The sequence below is a fragment of the Prunus mume genome, linkage group LG5, assembly GCF_029339155.1.
Source record: "Prunus mume cultivar Tortuosa linkage group LG5, ASM2933915v1, whole genome shotgun sequence".
In the NCBI taxonomy this organism is placed as follows: Eukaryota; Viridiplantae; Streptophyta; class Magnoliopsida; order Rosales; family Rosaceae; genus Prunus; species Prunus mume.
The window spans coordinates 10,597,968-10,620,342 of record NC_142702.1 but is presented as its reverse complement, the minus strand read 5'-3'; the positions used below and the strand labels follow the sequence as shown (position 1 = coordinate 10,620,342).

The 22,375-nt window shown below is 42.8% G+C and overlaps 1 protein-coding gene and 1 non-coding gene across 2 annotated transcripts; one reads left to right on the top strand and one right to left on the bottom strand.

The window, feature by feature from the left end:
- Positions 1 to 10,049: 10,049 nt before the first annotated feature.
- Positions 10,050 to 21,821, top strand: LOC148916891 (uncharacterized). The gene is given in 8 exon segments (XM_089052313.1): positions 10,050 to 10,814; positions 10,925 to 11,414; positions 11,497 to 13,338; positions 13,431 to 13,658; positions 13,661 to 13,703; positions 20,100 to 20,653; positions 20,656 to 20,691; positions 20,812 to 21,821. Coding segments are annotated over 8 exon segments (4,968 nt in total).
- Positions 10,602 to 10,708, bottom strand: LOC148916892 (small nucleolar RNA R71). Its single transcript, XR_016127537.1, has one exon. It is a non-coding gene; the product is annotated as a small nucleolar RNA R71 (small nucleolar RNA).
- Positions 21,822 to 22,375: the final 554 nt, after the last annotated feature.

Here is a 22,375-nt window from a genome sequence, read left to right as displayed (position 1 = left end):
CAATCCGATATCGATTCGTCCATGAAATCGGACGATTCATGTTCGTACGAAGTTCGTTCTGAAATGAAGTGGATGGTGTATTGCACAGGATTAGCCATTTGATTTCATTCAAAACTCACCAAATGACTCCTCCCACCATATTACGGTGTTCCCCAAGTTTTGGACTAAATCCGATATCGATTGGTCCTTGAAATCGGACAATTCAAGTTCGTACGAAGTTCGTTCTGAAATGAAGTGGATGGTGTATTGCACAGCATTAGCCATTTGATTTCATTCAAAACCCACCAAATGACTCCTCACACCATATTACGGTGTTCCCCAAGTTTTGGACTCAATCCGATATCGATTGGTGCTTGAATTCGGGAAATTTAGGTTCATACAAAGTTCGTTCTGAAATGAAGTGGATGGTGTATCGCATAGCTTTAGCCATTGGATTTCACTAAAAATACACCAAATGACTCCTCCCACTATATTATGGTGTTCTCCAAGTTTTGGACTCAATCCGATATCGATTGATCCTTGAAATCGGACAATTCAAGTTAAATGCAGTTCGTTCTGAAAATGAAGTGGATGGTGTATTGCGCAGCATTAGCCATTTGATTTCACTCAAAACCCACCAAATGACTCCTTCCACCATATTACGGTGTTCCCACAGTTTTGGACTCAATCCGATATCGATTGGTGCTTAAAATCGCACAATTCAGTTTACGAACTTCGTTCTAAAATGAAGTAGATGGTGTATCGCATAGCTTTTTCCATTGGATTTCACTAAAAATACACCAAATGACTCCTCCCACTATACTATGGTGTTCCCCAAGTTTTGGACTCAATCCGATATCGATTGGTCCTTGAAATCGGACAATTCATGTTCGTTCGTCTGAAATGAAGTGGATGGTGTATTGCGCAGCATTAGCCATTTGATTTCACTCAAAACCCACCAAATGACTCCTTCCACCATATTACGGTGTTCCCAAGTTTTGGACTCAATCCGATATCGATTGGTGCTTGAAATCGGACATATCAGTTACAAGTTCCTTCTGAAATGAAGTGGATGGTGTATTGCACAGCATTAGCCATTTGATTTCACTCAAAACTCACCAAATGACTCCTCCCACCATATTACGGTGTTCCCCAAGTTTTGGACTCAATCCGATATCGATTGATCCTTGAAATCGGACAATTGTTAATTAAATGCGAAGTTCGTTCTGAAATGAAGTGGATGGTGTATTGCACAGCATTAGCCATTTGATTTCACTCAAAACCCACCAAATGACTCCTCCCAGCATATTACGGTGTTCCCCAAGTTTTGGACTCAATCCGATATCGATTGGCCTTGAAATCGGACAATTCAAGTTCGTACGAAGTTCATTCGAAATGAAGTGGATGGTGTATTGCACAGGATTAGCCATTTGATTTCATTCAAAACTCACCAAATGACTCCTCCCACCATATTACGGTGTTCCCCAAGTTTTGGACTCAATCCGATATCGATTGGTCCTTGAAATCGGACAATTCAGGTTTGTACGAAGTTCGTTCTGAAATGAAGTGGATGGTGTATTGCACAGCATTAGCCATTTGATTTCATTCAAACCCACCAAATGACTCCTCACACCATATTACGGTGTTCCCCAAGTTTTGGACTCAATCCGATATCGATTGATCCTTGAAATCGGACAATTCAGTTCGACGAAGTTCGTTCTGAAATGAAGTGTGGTGTATTGCACAGCATTAGCCATTTGATTTCACTCAAAACCCACCAAATGACTCCCCCACCATATTACGGTGTTCCCCAAGTTTTGACTCAATCCGATGCTCGATTGGTCCATGAAATCGGACGATTCATGTTCTGAAGTTCGTTCTGAAATGAAGTGGATGGTGTATTGCAGGATTAGCCATTTGATTTCATTCAAAACTCACCAAATGACTCCTCCCACCATATTACGGTGTTCCCCAAGTTTTGGACTAAATCCGATATCGATTGGTCCTTGAAATCGGACAATTCAAGTTCTACGAGTTCGTTCTGAAATGAAGTGGATGGTGTATTGCACAGCATTAGCCATTTGATTTCATTCAAAACCCACCAAATGACTCCTCACACCATATTACGGTGTTCCCCAAGTTTTGGACTCAATCCGATATCGATTGGTGCTTGAATTCGGAAATTTAGGTTCATACAAAGTTCGTTCGAAATGAAGTGGATGGTGTATCGCATAGCTTTAGCCATTGGATTTCACTAAAAATACACCAAATGACTCCTCCCACTATATTATGGTGTTCTCCAAGTTTTGGACTCAATCCGATATCGATTGATCCTTGAAATCGGACAATTCAAGTTCGTACGAAGTTCGTTCTGAAATGAAGTGGATGGTGTATTGCGCAGCATTAGCCATTTGATTTCACTCAAAACCCACCAAATGACTCCTTCCACCATATTACGGTGTTCCCACAGTTTTGGACCCAATCCGATATCGATTGGTCTTGAAATCGCACAATTCAGGTTTGTACGAACTTCGTTCTAAAATGAAGTAGATGGTGTATCGCATAGCTTTTTCCATTGGATTTCACTAAAAATACACCAAATGACTCCTCCCACTATACTATGGTGTTCCCCAAGTTTTGGACTCAATCCGATATCGATTGGTCCTTGAAATCGGACAATTCATGTTCGTACGAAGTTCGTTCTGAAATGAAGTGGATGGTGTATTGCGCAGCATTAGCCATTTGATTTCACTCAAAACCCACCAAATGACTCCTTCCACCATATTACGGTGTTCCCCAAGTTTTGGACCCAATCCGATATCGATTGGTGCTTGAAATCGGACATATCAGTTCAGACAAGTTCGTTCTGAAATGAAGTGGATGGTGTATTGCACAGCATTAGCCATTTGATTTCACTCAAAACTCACCAAATGACTCCTCCCACCATATTACGGTGTTCCCCAAGTTTTGGACTCAATCCGATATCGATTGATCCTTGAAATCGGACAATTCAGTTCGCAGTTCGTTCAAATGAAGTGGATGGTGTATTGCACAGCATTAGCCATTTGATTTCACTCAAAACCCACCAAATGACTCCTCCCACCATATTACGGTGTTCCCCAAGTTTTGGACTCAATCCGATATCGATTGGCCCTTGAAATCGGACAATTCAAGTTCGCACGAAGTTCATTCAAATGAAGTGGATGGTGTATTGCACAGATTAGCCATTTGATTTCATTCAAAACTCACCAAATGACTCCTCCCACCATATTACGGTGTTCCCCAACTTTTGGACTCAATCCGATATCAATTGGTCCTTGAAATCGGACAATTCAGTTTGTACGAAGTTCGTTCTCAAATGAAGTGGATAGTGTATGCTGCACAGCATTAGCCATTTGATTTCATTCAAACCCACCAAATGACTCCTCACACCATATTACGGTGTTCCCCAAGTTTTGGACTCAATCCGATATCGATTGATCCTTGAAATCGGACAATTCAGGTTAAATGCGAGTTCGCTCAAATGAAGTGTCGTGTATTGCACAGCATTAGCCATTTGATTTCACTCAAAACCCACCAAATGACTCCTCCCACCATATTACGGTGTTCCCCAAGTTTTGACTCAATCCGATATCGATTCGTCCATGAAATCGGACGATTCATGTTCGTACGAAGTTCGTTCTGAAATGAAGTGGATGGTGTATTGCACAGGATTAGCCATTTGATTTCATTCAAAACTCACCAAATGACTCCTCCCACCATATTACGGTGTTCCCCAAGTTTTGGACTAAATCCGATATCGATTGGTCCTTGAAATCGGACAATTCAAGTTCTACGAAGTTCGTTCAGAAATGAAGTGGATGGTGTATTGCACAGCATTAGCCATTTGATTTCATTGAAACCCACCAAATGACTCCTCACCACCATATTACGGTGTTCCCCAAGTTTTGGACTCAATCCGATATCGATTGGTGCTTGAATTCGAAATTTAGGTTCATACAAAGTTCGTTCTGAAATGAAGTGGATGGTGTATCGCATAGCTTTAGCCATTGGATTTCACTAAAAATACACCAAATGACTCCTCCCACTATATTATGGTGTTCTCCAAGTTTTGGACTCAATCCGATATCGATTGATCCTTGAAATCGGACAATTCAAGTTCGTACGAAGTTCGTTCTGAAATGAAGTGGATGGTGTATTGCGCAGCATTAGCCATTTGATTTCACTCAAAACCCACCAAATGACTCCTTCCACCATATTACGGTGTTCCCCAGATTTTGGACTCAATCCGATATCGATTGGTCTTAAATCGCACAATTCAGGTTCGTTAAGTTCCTTACGAAATGAAGTGGATGGTGTATTGCATAGCATTACCAATTTGATTTCACTCAAAACCCACCAAATGACTCCTCCCACCATATTACTGTTCCCCAAGTTTTGGACTAACTCCGATATCGATTGGTCCTTGAAATCGGACAATTCAGTTCGTACGACGTTCGTTCTGAAATGAAGTGGATGGTGTATTGCACAGCATTAGCCATTTGATTTCACTCAAAACTCACCAAATGACTCCTCCCACCATATTACGGTGTTGCCCAAGTTTTGGACTCAATCAGATATCGATTTGTCTTTGAAATCGGACAATTCAGTTAAATCGAGTTCGTTACGAAATGAAGTAGATGTTGTATTACACAGCATTAGCCATTGGATTTCATTCAAAACCCACCAAATGACTCCTCACACCATATTACGGTGTTCCCCAAGTTTTGGACTCAATCCGACATCGATTGGTCCTTGAATTCGGGCAATTCAGGTTCGTACAAAGTTCGTTCTGAAATGAAGTGGATGGTGTATCGCATAGCTTTAGCCATTGGATTTCACTACAAATACACCAAATGCCTCCTCCCACTATATTATGGTGTTCCCCGAGTTTTGGACTCAATCCGATATCGATTGGTCCTTGAAATCGGACAATTGGTTCGTACGAAGTTCGTTCTGAAATGAAGTGGATGGTGTATTGCGCGGCATTAGCCATCACTCAAAACCCACCAAATGACTCCTTCCACCATACTACGGTGTTCCCACAGTTTTGGACCCAATCCGATATCGATTGGTGCTTGAAATCGGACAATTCAGGTTCGTAAATGCGAAGTTCGTTCTAAAATGAAGTGGATGGTCTATTGCAGCATTAGCCATTTGATTTCACTCAAAACCCACCAAATGACTCCTTCCACCATATTACGGTGTTCCCACCGTTTTGGACTCAATCCGATATCGATTTGTCCATGAAATCGACGATTCAGTTCGAACGAAGTTCGTTCTTCCAAATGAAGTGGATGGTATATTGCACAGCATTAGCCATTTGATTTCACTCAAAACTCACCAAATGACTCCTCCCACCATATTACGGTGTTCCCCAAGTTTGGACTCAATCCGATATCGATTGGTCCTTGAAATTGGACAATTCAGGTTCATACGAAGTTCGTTCTGAAATGAAGTGGATGGTGTATTGCATAGCATTAGCCATTTGATTTCACTCAAAACCCACCAAATGACTCCTCCCACTATATTACGGTGTTCCCCAAGTTTTGGACTCAATCCGATATCGATTGGTCCTTGAAATTGGACAATTCAGGTTCATACAAAGTTCGTTCTCAAACGAAGTAGATGGTGTATCGCATAGCTTTTGCCATTGGATTTCACTAAAATTACACCAAATGACTCCTCCCACTATATTATGGTGTTCCCCAAGTTTTGGACTCAATCCGATATCGATTGGTCCTTGAAATCGGACAATTCAGGTTAAATGAAAGTTCGTTAAAATGAAGTGGATGGTGTATTGCACAGCATTAGCCATTTGATTTCACTCAAAACTCACCAAATGACTCCTCCCACCATATTACGGTGTTCCCCATGTTTTGGACTCAATCCGATATCGATTGGTCCTTGAAATCGGACAATTCAGGTTCGTACGAAGTTCGTTCTGAAATGAAGTGGATGGTGTATTGCACAGCATTACCAATTTGATTTCACTCAAAACCCACCAAATGACTCCTCCCACCATATTACGGTGTTCCCCAAGTTTTGGACTCATTCAGATATCGATTGGTCCTTGAAATCGGACAATTCAAGTTCAGACGAAGTTCGTTCTGAAATGAAGTGGATGGTGTATTGCACAGCATTAGCCATTTGATTTCACTCAAAACTCACCAAATGACTCCTCCCACCATATTACGGTGTTCCCCATGTTTTGGACTCAATCCGATATCGATTGGTCCTTGAAATCGGACAATTCAGTTCGAGTTCGTTCTGAAATGAAGTAGATGGTGTATTGCATAGCATTAGCCATTTGATTTCACTCAAAACCCACCAAATGACTCATCCCACCATATTACGGTGTTCCCCAAGTTTTGGACTCGATCCGATATCGATTGGTCCTTGAAATCGGACAATTCAAGTTCGTCCGAAGTTCGTTCTGAAATGAAGTGGAAGGTGTATTGCACAGCAAGGCCATTTGATTTCCCTCAAAACCCACCAAATGACTCCTTCCACCATATTACTGTGTTCCAAGTTTTGGACTCAATCCGATATCGATTGGTCTTTGAAATTGGACAATTCAGTTAAATCGAAGTTCGTTACAAATGAAGTGGATGGTGTATTGCACAGCATTACCAATTTGATTTCACTCAAAACCCACCAAATGACTCCTCCCACCATATTACGGTGTTCCCCAAGTTTTGGACTCATTCAGATATCGATTGGTCCTTGAAATCGGACAATTCAGTTCGACAGTTCGCTGAAATGAAGTGGATGGTGTATTGCACAGCATTCGCCATTTGATTTCACTCAAAACTCACCAAATGACTCCTCCCACCATATTACGGTGTTCCCCATGTTTTGGACTGAATCGATATCGATTGGTCCTTGAAATCGGACAATTCAGTTCGTACGAAGTTCGTTCTCAAATGAAGTAGATGGTGTATTGCATAGCATTAGCCATTTGATTTCACTCAAAACCCACCAAATGACTCATCCCACCATATTACGGTGTTCCCCAAGTTTTGGACTCAATCCGATATCGATTGGTCCTTGAAATCGGACAATTCAAGTTCGTCCGAAGTTCGTTCTGAAATGAAGTGGAAGGTGTGTTGCACAGCAAGGCCATTTGATTTCCCTCAAAACCCACCAAATGACTCCTTCCACCATATTACTGTGTTCCCACAGTTTTGGACTCAATCCGATATCGATTGGTCTTTGAAATTGACAATTCAGGTTCGCAAGTTCGTTCTGAAATGAAGTGGATGGTGTATTGCACAGCATTAGCCATTTGATTTCACTCAAAACCCACCAAATGACTCCTCCCACCACATTACGGTGTTCCCCAAGTTTTGGACTCAATCCGATATCGATTGGTCCTTGAAATCGGACAATTCAGGTTCGTACGAAGTTCGTTCTGAAATGAAGTGGATGGTGTATTGCACAGCATTAGCCATTTGATTTCACTCAAAACCCACCAAATGACTCCTCCCACCACATTACGGTGTTCCCCAAGTTTTGGACTCAATCCGATATCGATTGGTCCTTGAAATCGGACAATTCAGGTTCAGACGAAGTTCGTTCTCAAATGAAGTGGATGGTGTATTGCACAGCATTAGCCATTTGATTTCCTCCCACCACATTACGGTGTTCCCAAGTTTTGGACTCAATCGGATATCGATTGGTCCTTGAAATTGGACAATTGAGTTCATCGAAGTTCGTTCTGAAACGAAGTAGATGGTGTATCGCATAGCTTTTGCCATTGGATTTCACTAAAATTACACCAAATGACTCCTCCCACTATATTATGGTGTTCCCCAAGTTTTGGACTCAATCCGATATCGATTGGTCCTTGAAATCGGACAATTCAGAGTTAAATGCGAAGTTCGCTCAAATGAAGTGGATGGTGTATTGCATAGCATTACCAATTTGATTTCACTCAAAACCCGCCAAATGACTCCTCCCACCATATTACGCTGTTCCCCAAGTTTTGGACTAACTCCGATATCGATTGGTCCTTGAAATCGGACAATTCAGTTAAATCGTTCGTTCAAATGAAGTGGATGGTGTATTGCACAGCATTAGCCATTTGATTTCACTCAAAACTCACCAAATGACTCCTCCCACCATATTACGGTGTTGCCCAAGTTTTGGACTCAATCGATATCGATTTGTCTTTGAAATCGGACAATTCAGAGTTAAAGTTCGTTCTGAAATGAAGTAGATGGTGTATTGCATAGCATTAGCCATTTGATTTCACTCAAAACCCACCAAATGACTCCTCCAACCATATTACGGTGTTCCCCAAGTTTTGGACTCAATCAGATATCGATTGGTCCTTGAAATTGGACAGTTCAGTTCATACGAAGTTCGTTCTGAAATGAAGTAGATGGTGTATCGCATAGCTTTTGCCATTGGATTTCACTAAAATTACACCAAATGACTCCTCCCACTATATTATGGTGTTCCCCAAGTTTTGGACTCAATCCGATATCGATTGGTCCTTGAAATCGGACAATTCAGGTTCGTACGAAGTTCGTTCTGAAATGAAGTGGATGGTGTATTGCATGGCATTACTGATAACTCATATATTTATACATTTATACCATCCATTTCTAGTCTATTTGTGATATTTTTGAGTTAAACATGTTGCGTTTTACCCTATTTTGTGTTAGTATGCAGTTGCACCTACTTTAGGATCAAGTTGAAGGCAAAAGAAATCAAAACATGTCATTTTGGAGCTGGCCACTATTCAAACGTGGAAAGAAATTTCGTGACCTGTTTTGAAGTCCAAATAAAGATCCAAAGTGAACCTGGCTTGTTTAAAAACTAAGAGCGGAATGGGAAAGTAATGGGGATTTCTAGCCTGATTTGGAGGTGCCAAATAAGGCAAAAACGTGCAAAATAAAGGCTGATTTATTAGGATCTCTTTGGAATATCTGACAGCCTCTTTTACCCCATAAAAACTTGCCTTTTAGCCACTTTCACAGACCCTATTTATTTTGGACGAATTTCACAACCCTAGACATCCTTCTTTTTGTTATTCTCCCCTTTCACACACACTTAAACCCTAGCCGCCCATATATTTCCACCATCAAGACTCATCGCAGGAGGCTGTTCTTGGAGAAGTTCAACATCAGAATTGGTTCAAGGGTTTCCTCTCATGAATTTATTTTCACTCATGTTGTTTATTTTCGTTTTAATCCTTGTGAACATGATGTGTAACTAAATTCATAGCTAGGAGATTTCGATGTAGCCTTGCAACTTTGATCCATGTTTCTAAGTTAAAGTATTCAGTTCATCAATCTGTTTCTTGTTTCATTCACTGAATCTATTGTTAAATTTGTTTGTCAATTTTAATGTCTGATCACCATTAGGGTTGCCTACAGATTATCTAGTCAAGGTTATTGTAAACATCATGCTTAATCTTGGTAGACATGTGAATGAATGAAGAGAATGCTATGCAAACATCCTGCCATGTGTTTTCTTCGGTTCTTTAACGTTTTCTTGCATGGTAATGACTCTTAACTTGGAACCAAAGTTGAACATCCCAATTAGGTTGCAGATTAGGAGAACTTGATCAAAACCACACATCATATGGCTGAACATATATATGTAAAACGAACTCTGAAACAGGTTGGTAGTTGAATACGGTTTAATTTTATAAACATGGAATTGGTTTTGCAATGGTGAATTCGAAATCCCTGGTCTCATCCCTATTCTTCTTACATCAATATCTCATTCGCTGCTACATTCGTCTTGCATTTTAAGTTATCTTTCATTTACAACACAAACTACTCTCAATTTGTTACTTTCCCTTTTAGTTAGGGTTCTTTCAAAACTAGTAATTTATAGAGGTCCAATCGGTCCCTGTGGTTCGACACCCTTACTTGTACCATTATACTAACCATATATTGGCACTTGGAAGGAACACAACAAAATTTTGGCGCCGTTGCCGGGGACTGATTTCAGTCCTCTGTGATTGCTTGTTCTCAAACCCTAATTTCGTTTTATTTTTGTTTTACAGGTAGTATATGTCAGATACACTTGCTGAAATAGGCCAAAGACTTGAACGGTTAAAGAGCAACACTTTTGAGAATTCTGTATCAGCTAGTGCCCAGACTAGCCGTATAGAAGAGGACAATAGTTCTTCTAGCCCAGCGAGTGTAGATTCTTTCGATAACTCTAACTCTGACGGAGAAGAAGAGATGGCTGGCAATAACGATGACAACCGAGCTTTGGAAGATTATGCTCAACCAGTTATACCAAATTCACCTTCGTGCATCTTGCTGCCTACTGAAGCTAGAAATTATGAACTCAAATCTTCTCATTTTCACATGCTTCCTTCTTTTTATGGTTTACCTAACGAAGATCCATTATCCCATATTAAGGAATTCTACAATGTTGTGAGTGGTTTACCTTTGCAGGGAGTGAGTGAAGCAAATCTTAGGATGAGGGTTTTTCCTTATACATTGAAAGATAGAGCAAAGAATTGGCTAATGACGTTAGCACCTGGTTCGCTCACCACTTGGGATGCCGTAGCTAAGAAGTTTCTGGAGAAGTTTTTCTCAACTCAAAAGACAGCTACGTTGAGAGGGCAAATCTTCAACTTTAAACAAGATGATGGAGAACCTTTCAATGAATGTTGGGAGCGTTTCAAAGGCCTGTTGCTGCAATGTCCACATCATGGGTTACCTCTTTACTTACAAATGCAAATTTTTTATGATGGACTAACCCAAACATGTCAATCAACTGTGGATAATGCAGCTGGTGGAGCTTTGAAGAAGAAGAATGCAAGAGTCATATAACATTTATGAGATGTTGGGATCTAATGCTCAACACAAAGATACAAAGAGGTAAACGAGTTGGAATGTATGAAATGAGTTCTAATAATGATCTTGCTTTGCAGGTGGCTAGTTTGGAAAAGAAGCTCGATTCCGTGCTCAATATGGCGCCTAAGATAGCTGAGGTGTGTGCCATTTGCAACATACCAGGTCATCCTACTTATCAATGCTCAGCTAGTGAGGCTTATCCCGAATTCGTTCAAGAGCAAGTGAATCTCATGAATTCTTACAATCAGAGGCCGAGGAATGACCCATTCTCTAATACATATAACCCTGGTTGGAGAGATCATCCCAATCTCTCATGGAAGAATAACAATCAATTTCAAAATTTCCAACCAAAGCCTGCCACTACACTTGAAGATACTGTCAAAATGCTAGCTCAGAACACCGTTCAATTCCAGCAAACTACCAATAGTACTCTCCAACAACATTCAGCTGCTCTAACCAAAATGGAGACACAATTAGGTCAGATTGCTGATGCTTTGAGTCAAAGAGAACCCGGGAAATTTCCAAGCCAACCGGTGATACTTCAAAGGAACCAAGAGCGGGCCAGCGGTCATAACACTTAGAAGTGGTAAGGTTATTGATAATAGAGTTGGCAATGAAGTTACTAATGAATCTGATCATGTGAATGCAGGCCCCACTCAAGAAGAGCATGAGAAACCGAATGAAGATCCAAGCAATGCCACTTCTTCGTATGAAGCTCCAAATTTTCACAAGGCTGAAAAACCTTACACTCCTCCAATCCCATTTCCTGGAAGACTTGCCAAAAGCAAGCAGGAGAAGTCATTTAAAGAAATTTTTGATATTTTAAGTAAAGTGAATGTTAATTTACCTTTGCTTGATGTCATTAGGAATATGCCAGCATATGGGAAATTTTTCAAGGAGCTAAACACTTATAAGAGGAAGTATGGACCTAATGAAAAGGTGATGGTGTCTGAAAATGTGAGTGCTGTGCTTCAAAGAAAGCTCCCACCAAAACTCAAGGATCCGGGCAGTTTTTCTATCAATATCACCATTGGAGACACGCTAGTTGAAAAGGCTATGCTTGACTTGGGGGCGAGCATCAATTTAATGCCCTATTCAGTGTACCTTCAATTAGGTTTGGGGGGTTTGAAGGCAACAACTATTTCATTGCAACTTGCCGATCGATCAGTGAAATATCCAAGAGGTATAGTGGAAGATATCTTAGTTCAAGTTGACAAACTAATTTTGCCTGCTGATTTTGTAGTGTTGGACATGGAAGAGGCTCCTATACATGATCGTGAGTTACCTATTTTGCTTGGGAGACCCTTTATGGCCACGGCAAAGACTATCATAGATGTGCAAAATGGTCTCCTCACCATGACTGTGCTAGGAGAAACTGTACAATTCAAAGTGTTTGAATCTCTTTCTCACCCTTCTAGTTCACTTAATTGTTGTTCGATTGATGAGCTCGATTCACTTGTTTTCTCTAAGTTTTTGCTGGCACAATCCAATGATCCATTACAATATGTTTTGAGTCAATCTCAAGATGAATTTGATGAAGAAGTGCTCATGGAGATGGTGGCAGCCTTGGAAGCATTAAAACCATATCCCTCCACTTTTTCACCTCTTATAGAGCCATTAGGACCATCTGCCACACATCTGACCCCTTCTGTTGTTAAACCTCCAAAACTTGAGCTTAAACCACTTCCATCACATCTAAAATATGCTTACCTAGCTGAGTTTGAAACTCTCCCAGTTATCATAGCATCTGACCTCACCCCTTTGGAAGAAGAGAAGCTAATTAGGGTGCTAAAAGAGTTCAAATCAGCCATTGGTTGGTCTATTGCAGATATCAAGGGAATAAGCCCTACCATGTGCATGCATCGTATTTTATTGGAGGAGGGAGCGAAACCAACTCGTGAACCACAAAGAAGGCTCAATCCACACATGAAGGAAGTAGTGAGAGCTGAAGTATTGAAGTTGCTAGATGTGGGTATCATATACCCGATTTCAGATAGCAAATGGGTCAGCGCTGTTCACGTAGTGCCTAAGAGGATTGGAATCACAGTGGTAAAAAATGAGCATAAAGTGCTTGTTCAAATGAGACCTGCAGCTAGTTGGCGTGTTTGCACCGATTACAGGAAGTTGAATTCGTACACTAGAAAAGATTATTTTCCTATGCCTTTTATTGATCAAATGCTTGAGCGATTAGCTGGTCACGCATATTATTGTTTTCTTGATGGATATTCAGGTTATAATCAAATTGCGATTGCTCCAGAAGATCAAGAGAAGACTACATTCACCTGTCCTTTTGGCACTTTTGCATATAGGAGGATGCCGTTTGGCCTTTGCAATGCCCCAGCAACATTCCAACGATGTATGCTGGCAATCTTTTCAGATATGATTGAGAGATTTATTGAGGTATTCATGGACGATTTTTCAGTTTTCGGTTCTTCTTTTGATACTTGTCTTAACCATCTCTCTCTAGTGCTTCAAAGATGTCAGGAAACAAATTTGATTCTCAATTGGGAAAAGTGTCAATTTATGGTGAAACAAGGTGTTGTGTTGGGACATGTAATATCCAGCAAGGGTATTGAAGTTGACAAAGCAAAATTGACATCATCTCAAATATGGCAGCCCCTACTTCAGTGAAGGGAGTGAGAAGCTTTCTAGGACATGCTGGTTTTTATCGTCGTTTCATTAAGGATTTTTCCAAGATCACTCATCCATTGTGCAATCTTTTGGCCAAAGATGTTGTATTTCACTTTGATAAAGATTGTATGAATTCATTTAATACCTTGAAACGTGAACTAACCTCTGCTCCTATCATTATGTCCCAGATTGGTCTTTGCCTTTTGAGCTAATGTGTGACGCCTCTGACTGTTTGTGCAAATAATCTCACGGGAGAATATTCGCTTCTAGATCCTTCAACCTTCGATCTTCCTTCTCTCTCTTCCTCGATTCCTGTAAAACAGATTGGAGTAAATAGACCACACAGAAGGTGTTGGCCAAAAGGCCCTCCGATGCATAAGTTAGTTCAGTGTTTGTAGGAAAACAATAGCTAAGCAAAGTGCGGAGTAGTGTTTATGTAGGGTGTGAACCGGCGGCGGAGCCGTGTGTGGTGGGCGAGCCGTGTGGAGAAAATATGGAGAGTGGAGAGGAGAAAGAGAGAGCTTGGGTATTTTTCTCGGGTATTAGGAGTAGGTTTTGATGTACCTTGAATGATGAATGAAGTCATCTATTTATAGGAGCCTCGGGGCTAGGGTTTCGTAGAGAATATGCTGAGTTTATTCTCTACCCAAATTCGTAGGGATCGAGTCGGACTAAGATAATATCTAATTAAATGATATTATCTCTTTTTATGGAGATAATATATGAGATAATGACATTATCTTCTCTTTATTAGGATAATATCTTAATTAATGATATTATCTTATTAAATAAAGATAATATCATGTTAATTAAGATATTTATCCCAATTAATTAATTGGCCAGATAAACTGGTTCAATTAATTAATTAAAAGAGATAATCTTCTTTTCCACGTGGCGAGCTGTGATTGGAGACGAAAATATCTGCTCCTACAAATGCCCTCGGCTTGCATGGCGCTTGTGTGGCATGTAGGAGATGAAATTATTTTTCGGGCTCTCCAAGCGTATGCAGGCTTTTTGTAGATAGGATTACTAATTGGCGTAGGCTTCACTGTTCTTGGAGTTGGATTCCCAATAGGAATAAGCTTGTGATTCCTTCTTGACCTGAGTTGTCCAACTTATACAAATACAGGGCTTCTCTTCACTCTTTCTTACATTGCAAACTTAACTTCTCTACTTTCTAGCTTGAGAAAGATCTTGGAGAATTTTGTACTGCTTGTCGAAGAGAGGAGTTGCCGTGCATCCCAAAGTAAGTCGAGCACGTAAATTTTTCTTCGTCTTCTCTTTTTCAAGGCGAGGACCAGTTGGGTGGGACTAGGCTGGTTGTCGTCGTGATTGGCGGCCAAAGGCGATTAGTGCGGCGGTGACCGGGCGGCTGGCGGCGATCGGGAGAAAGTTGGTGGACTGCCTCCTGCTAAGGATGTCGATAGATGGAAGCAGGATGGTTCGAGCCTTGATGATCTGCCTGCTGGACATGAGGAGTGTTTGCTAAACTCCTAAAAGAGGAAGGCTGATGTCAAGTCTTCGAGAGCTCAAGCCTGATGAGTTTGGAGATCGTGATATGCTCCGTAAAGTAGTCTATGCGCGATCTAGCTCACTTGTTGAGAGGCAAAGAGATGCGGATGCTCCTTTTTGAAATTCGAGTCGTTTGTACTAGTCGAAGATTGGAAGTCGATCTGGGCAGTTTGCTCATCCATCCAACCATCATGTTTCAACTGTTGAGTCACGAGCAATCAAGCGTGGAGTTGATTCGACGTCGCAAATTCCTTTGGAAGTGAGGTTGGCGGAGGCTAGGAAAGCAAGAGAGTCATCTGCCCGAACGAAAGGTCCTTCTGCAACTTCAGCGGCTAATCCAAAGGTTGAAAAATCTAGCCTGCGCAGATGCGGCGTGTCCGATCTGCTAAAGACGCAATTTCTATCAAGTCCATCCTCTTGTGCTGAGTGGTTGACCAAATCCGTCAGGCTGGCGATCTTGGTGCTTTCTCAAGTCTTTCTTTGGAAAAACAAAGGAAGCAACATTTCTTCTCCTTCAAAAAGGAGGTGGGGGCAGACGTTGAGGATCAGGCGGTGGGGCTGAGAGTGTGGCTAATCAGACGAAAGTGGCTGCGATCGTGATCTCTCACGGCGTCTCGGAATAGATGAAGACTTCTTTATCTCTTTTTAGCTTTTGTAGTCTGCTTTCTCATTTAGAGTAATTGGTCTTGCCTGATCGTCTTCTTTTTGTTGAACTTTGGCTTGGTCACTTTACTAAGGAAATTTGATTATTTTTTCAACTTCAATTTGCATAGTGTCTTGTGAACTGCTTGAGTGCTTCAGGTTGAGGCATGTTTTGCCTACGTTCGGAGGCGTGTCAATGAGGGTGGCCCGTTTGGCCTATGTCAGGAGGCGTGTCGATGAGAGTGACCCATTTGGCCTCGTCCGGAGACGCGTGTCGATGAAAGTGACTCGTTTGGCCTCGTCAGAAGGCGTGTCGATGTGTGTGACCCGTTTGGTCGTCACGGAGACATGTCGATGATAGTGGCTCGTTTGGCCTACGTCGGGGCGTGTCAATGATAGTGGCCCGTTTGGCCTACGTCCCGGAGACGTGTCGATGTGTGACCCGTTTGGCCTACGTCCGGAGACGTGTCGATGATAGTGGCCCGTTTGACCTACGTCCGGGGCGTGTCGATGTGTATGACCCGTTTGGCCTACGTCCCGAGGCGTGTCGATGAGTGTGGCCCGTTTGGCCTACATCGGAGGCGTGTCGATGAGTGACCCGTTTGGCCTACGTCAAGACGTGTCGATGATAGTGGCCCGTTTGGCCTACGTCCGAGGCGTGTCGATGCGAGTGTGACCCGTTTGGTCTACGCCCGAGACATGTCGATGCGATAGTGGCTCGTTTGGCCTACGTCGGGACGCGTGTCAATGATAGTGGCCCGTTTGGCCTACGTCCCGAGACGTGTCGATGTGTGACCCGTTTGGCCTACGTCAGAGGCGTGTCGATGCGATAGTGGCCCGTTTAACCTACGTCCGGGGCGTGTCGATGTGTATGCGACCCGTTTGGCCTCGTCCGGGCGTGTCGATGAGTGTGGCCCGTTTGGCCTACGTCGAAGATGTGTCGATGAGTGACCCGTTTGGCCTACGTCCCAAGGCGTGTCGATGCGATAGTGGCCCGTTTGGCCTACGTCCCGGGGACGTGTCGATGTGTATGACCCGTTTGGCCTCGTCCGGAGACGTGTCGATGTGTGTGGTCCGTTTGGCCTACGTCCCGGAGACGTGTCGATGATGGTGACCCGTTTGGCCTACGTCAGAAGACGTGTCGATGTGTATGACCCGTTTGGCCTCGTCGGAGGCGTGTCGATGTGTGTGACCCGTTTGGTCGTACGCCCGGAGACATGTCGATGATAGTGGCTCGTTTGGCCTACGTGGGGACGTGTCGATTGTATGACCCGTTTGGCCTACGTCCGGAGACGTGTCGATGTGTGTGGCTCGTTTGGCCTACGTCCGGAGACGTGTCGATGATGGTGACCCGTTTGGCCTACGTCCGAAGACGTGTCGATGAGTCCATGAGTAACATCAAAAGTAACTTGTCTTCAATGAAGGTGAGGAAGGCTTGGTCGCTTAGAGCCGAGCTGATAGGTGAAGAGCTTCATGGGTAATACCCTTGGAGGTGATGGGTATTTCATTGTCTTAGAACTTCCTTCCATTGAAAGATGATGAAAGGTTCGTCTTCCATAACTTGGTAGCTAGTGACGGCTTAAGAGACGGAAGTCGCCTGCTTGATCTTTCTCTTGCCCCGGTGGTCGATTCGGGCTTTTGGAGTCAGCTAGGATCGTGTTGATCCATATGACCTTTTTCGTTGAGGTTCATTGTTAGCTGCGTCACAATCCTTGATTTGCTGGATAGCCCTCCTTGCGATGAATTTTGTACAATGGCCGTCTCTGACTAGATCTTCAAGGTGCCTTTTCAGCGAAACGATCGTTTGTGTAATGACCATGCCCTTCATGGAATGTGCAGTATCTACTGGTATCCTTCTTGGTTGGGTTTCCCTTTAAAGGCGATGGTTTCTTCAACCAAGGCATGTCTTTTACTTGGGCCAAGATCTGGTGTATCGGGATAGTGAACTTGGTGTAGCTCTCTGCTGCTGAAGCACCTCCCGAGGCCGTGATCTCGCTTGCCATTCTCTTGGCTTGCTGCTCAGCTACTTGATCAGCCTTCTTCGTGGCGATCCGGTCGTCGTCCCATAATGCGTAGCGCTCTGCTATAGCGAAGACTTCTACCAGTGTTTGGCGAGGATAGATGGTCGCTCGCGTCTGACTCACATTCGATTGGCAACCCTCTCTTGAAGGCGGATGACGCAATTTGGTCATCACATCCTACAATGTTTGCCCTCTCCGCTTTGAACCTCTTGATGTAGTCTCGCAGGATTCAATGGACTTCTTGTGCAGGTTGAACAGATGGTCAGGATTCTTCTTGATTGACCGATAAGAAGTGTATTCTTTAGTGAAGACATAAGCAAGCTCCTTGAAGCTGCTGATCGACCCGAGATGGCGGTGTGGAACCATCTGGTGCTCCTTGCAAAGTCATTGCAAACACCTTGCACATTAGCGCGTCTTGGCTTTGTAGAGGATCATAAGGCTCTTAAAATGCTTGAGATGGTTTTCGGGATCGGAATCGCCTTTGAAGCATGTAAAAGAGGGCGTTGAGAATCGTTTGGGAAGCGACCGCTCGATTTCAGGGGTGAAAGGAGTATAGATCGCGGTCCATCTCCTTACGTAGTGCATCCTCGAGGTTCCGCTAGTCTTTAAGTCTCGTCGGTCATTCACAAGCTTCTCAACGTCTTCCGCGCGCATTGCTGGTTGATCACGTTGGCGACTTTGCGATTCGATGCGTCTTGATTGACCTCCTCGTTGGTCCGCGGGTCGGTCCTCTGCGTCCGCGCTGCCTAGGAGGCGTGTTGGTGGATCGCGCTTGCGGATTTTCTGCAGCTTGGCGGCGGCAGTGGAGTGCCTCTCTTCACGATCCTCATTACGATGGTTACCGGGTTGACCTCCTGGGGCTTAGCCTTTCGTGAATATTTCTCTGCGAGTGGGCAGCGGAGCGCCTATCTTCACGATCCTCATTGCGGTGATTGTCAGTTTGATCTCCTTGGGAGCCTAGCCTTTGAAGCACATTTCCCTGCGGGCCCAGCGAGCACGGACGTCAAGTCGTGGGCCTAGCCTTTCGCGACGCTTGCTTTGCGTGTGGCTTGCAAATGCTTGCGACATGTCGGCAAGCCGATCACGTGGTTGTGCATCGCCTTGTCCGCTCCTCTGCTCGACCCGCTTGGTGCCCGTTGAGCTGCCCACCGATGCGTTCGTCTATTCTTCTTTCTTCGCCTGGTTGTCCAAGGCCAAGATTTTGAGCCATGCTTATTTGATTAATGAGCTGCCTCATAAGAGCATTTTGGTCATCCATTCTCCGAGCTAGCTGGTCGACTCTCAAGTTGAGATCTGCTTGACTTTGTGGATCGGGAGGAGAGAAGCGTGTGGAGCCCAATTGCACACGGCCTAGGGTTTCATTAGACGTGTACCCGAGAGTGTGCGTTGAGCGTGGAGGCAGTGGAGGCGCGAAGTTGCTCCAAGACCGGGCCTAAATCGGTGGTGTAACGCAGCCCACCTTGATGGGAGGGTCCACCATGTTCGGCGGCAGTGCCACGGAGGTTGCTAGATCCGGTTCGGGTCCGATGGTGGCACGGTGGTGAGAGGTGGTGGTGCCACCATGTCGATCGCGGGATCGTGGGTGGAATGGCTTTGGGCCATCTCGGATCGAGCCGCGGCGGTTTTGCTTCTAGTGCGTTTGCTTCCAACCATGGTTGTTTGGAAGGCTTCGGTAGATTGGAAAATAGGAGGAACGGATTCCTTGAGCACGCGTTGAGTATAACTCGTGCTCTCAATGAAAGCACCAAATGTTTGTGCAAATAATCTCACGGGAGAATATTCGCTTCTAGATCCTTCAACCTTCGATCTTCCTTCTCTCTCTTCCTCGATTCCTGTAAAACAGATTGGAGTAAATAGACCACACCCGGGGGGTGTTGGCCAAAGGCCCTCCGATGCCTAAGTTAGTTCAGTGTTTGTAGGAAAACAATAGCTAAGCAAAGTGCGGAGTAGTGTTTACGTAGAGGTGTGAGCAGGCGGCGGAGCCGTGTGTGTGGGCGGAGCCGTTTGGAGAAAATATGGAGAGTGGAGAGGGAGAAAGAGAAGCTGGGTATTTTTCTCGGGTATTAGGAGTAGGTTTTGATGTACCTTGAATGATGAATGAAGTCATCTATTTATAGGAGCCTCGGGGCTAGGGTTTCGTAGAGAATATGCTGAGTTTATTCTCTACCCAAATTCGTAGGGATCGAGTCGGACTAAGATAATATCTAATTAAATGATATTATCTCTTTTTATGGAGATAATATATGAGATAATGACATTATCTTCTCTTTATTAGGATAATATCTTAATTAATGATATTATCTTATTAAATAAAGATAATATCATGTTAATTAAGATATTTATCCCAATTAATTAATTGGCCAGATAAACTGGTTCAATTAATTAATTAAAAGAGATAATCTTCTTTTCCACGTGGCGTGTGATTGGAGGAAAATATCTGCTCCTGCGACTATGCTATTGGTGCTGTTTTAGGTCAAAGAGTAAATAAGCTGCCACACGTAATCTACTATGCAAGTCGGACATTAAACGATGCTCAACTCAATTACTCTACAACTGAGAAGGAGTTGCTTGCTGTTGTTTTCGCTTTAGAGAAATTTCGTTCATATCTTGTTGGCTCTAAAGTTATTGTTTACTCTGATCATGCAGCTCTTAGGTTTTTGTTGACCAAGAAAGATGCTAAACCACGTTTGATAAGATGGATACTCTTGTTACAAGAGTTTGACCTAGAAATTCGAGACAAGAAAGGGAGTGAAAATGTTGTTGCTGATCACTTGTCGCGCCTTGTTGATGAAAACCATGGAGATGGACAAATTTTGCCTCTCAACGAATCATTCCCGGATGAAAAACTCTTTGTCATCCAAGATAAAGAGCCATGGTATGCTGATTTTGTCAATTATCTTGCTTCTAGTGTAATTAGAGATGATTTGACTTTTCAGGAGAGAAAGAAGTTCTTTTCAATGGTGAAACACTACATGTGGGATGAGCCCTATTTGTTCAAGTATTCCCTGACCAAATCATTTGAAGATGTGTTCCAGAGAGTGAGCAGCAAGGCATACTAACATTCAGTCATGCATTGGCATGCGGAGGTCATTTCAGTGCCAAAAAGACAGCTTTAAAGGTTTTACAATCTGGTTTCTTTTGGCCTACATTGTTTAAAGATGCTTTTGACTTTTGCTCTAAGTGTGATAGGTGTCAGAAAATGGGGAGCATCAGTCGCAGGAATGAAATGCCATTAAACAACATTTTAGTGGTAGAGCTGTTCGATGTATGGGGAATTGACTTCATGGGACCATTCCCATCTTCTTTTGGATACATATACATACTAGTGGCAGTAGATTATGTATCAAAATGGGTTGAGGCAACAGCTACAAGAACTAATGATCATAAAGTTGTTTTGAATTTTCTCAAAGATATGATTTTCACTAGGTTTGGAACTCCGAGAGCTATCATTAGCGATGGTGGCAGTCACTTCTGCAACAAACCTTTTGAGGCATTGATGAAGAAGTACAACATCACACATAAAGTGGCAACTCCATACCATCCTCAAACCTCTGGACAAGTGGAAATCAGCAATAGAGAAATAAAGAACATCTTGATGAAAACCGTCAGCCCTACAAGGAAGGATTGGTCACTAAGGTTGAATGATGCACTTTGGGCGTATCGCACAGCGTACAAGACCCCAATTGGAATGAGCCCTTATCGACTGGTGTTTGGAAAGGCATGTCATTTGCCAATGGAGCTTGAGCACCGTGCATATTGGGCCATAAAGAAGTTCAATTTTGATCTCAAAGAAGCTGGTACAGTGAGGAAGCTCCAACTCAATGAGTTGGAAGAGCTCAGAAATGAATCATATGAGAATGCAAGGATCTACAAAGAACGAACCAAGCTCTACCATGACAAAGCAATTCTTAGGAAGGAGTTTCAACCAGGTATGAAAGTACTTTTGTATGACTCACGTTTGCGACTTTTTCCAGGTAAATTGAAGTCTAGATGGGTTGGACCATTCAAAGTTCTTCAAGTATTTCCCCATGGAGCTATGGAGATAGAAAACATCAAGAATGGGACCCGTTTTAAGGTCAATGGACAGCGTTTGAAGCCTTATTTGGAGAATGTTTCACAGGAGCAGGTTTATGTAGTTATGGATTCTCTCGAGTTTATGACAACTTAGACACACTACCATGTCTTGCCTAGACATTAAATAAAGCGCTTGCTAGGAGGCAACCTAGCTGGGTTTGTGTTCTTTCCTTTTATTTGTGTTAGTTTTTAGTTTTTATTTTATTTCATTCCATGCACACTGCCAATTTGCATTGCATCCATTCCATTCATATTTTTTTAAGCATCGAGGACAATGCTTAGTTTAGGTTTGGGGGTGTGGGATTTTCGTTTGTTTCTAGTTCTGGTTAAAGGTTGCTTTTGCTTACTAATGTGAATGTATATGAGGGCTATGGTTTACAATGAGGACTACTGTGTTGTCATGAAAAAGTTCGTATCATTATTATTATTATTTTCAAAGCTGTTACTCTTGGAATCATGGTGGTTAAAGTATCATGCTCAAATTCGGGAAGAAGAATTGTGGAGACTACCCTAGAGAGTGATTTTGAGCCTATTACTTCTTTGAGAGGGTTTAAAGTGTTTGTACTCCTATCTTTTTGTTTCAACTTCATTTCAAATGATCTCAGTATTTTTGTTTGATTGAACGCTAAGAATTGTTCTCTTTCGCAG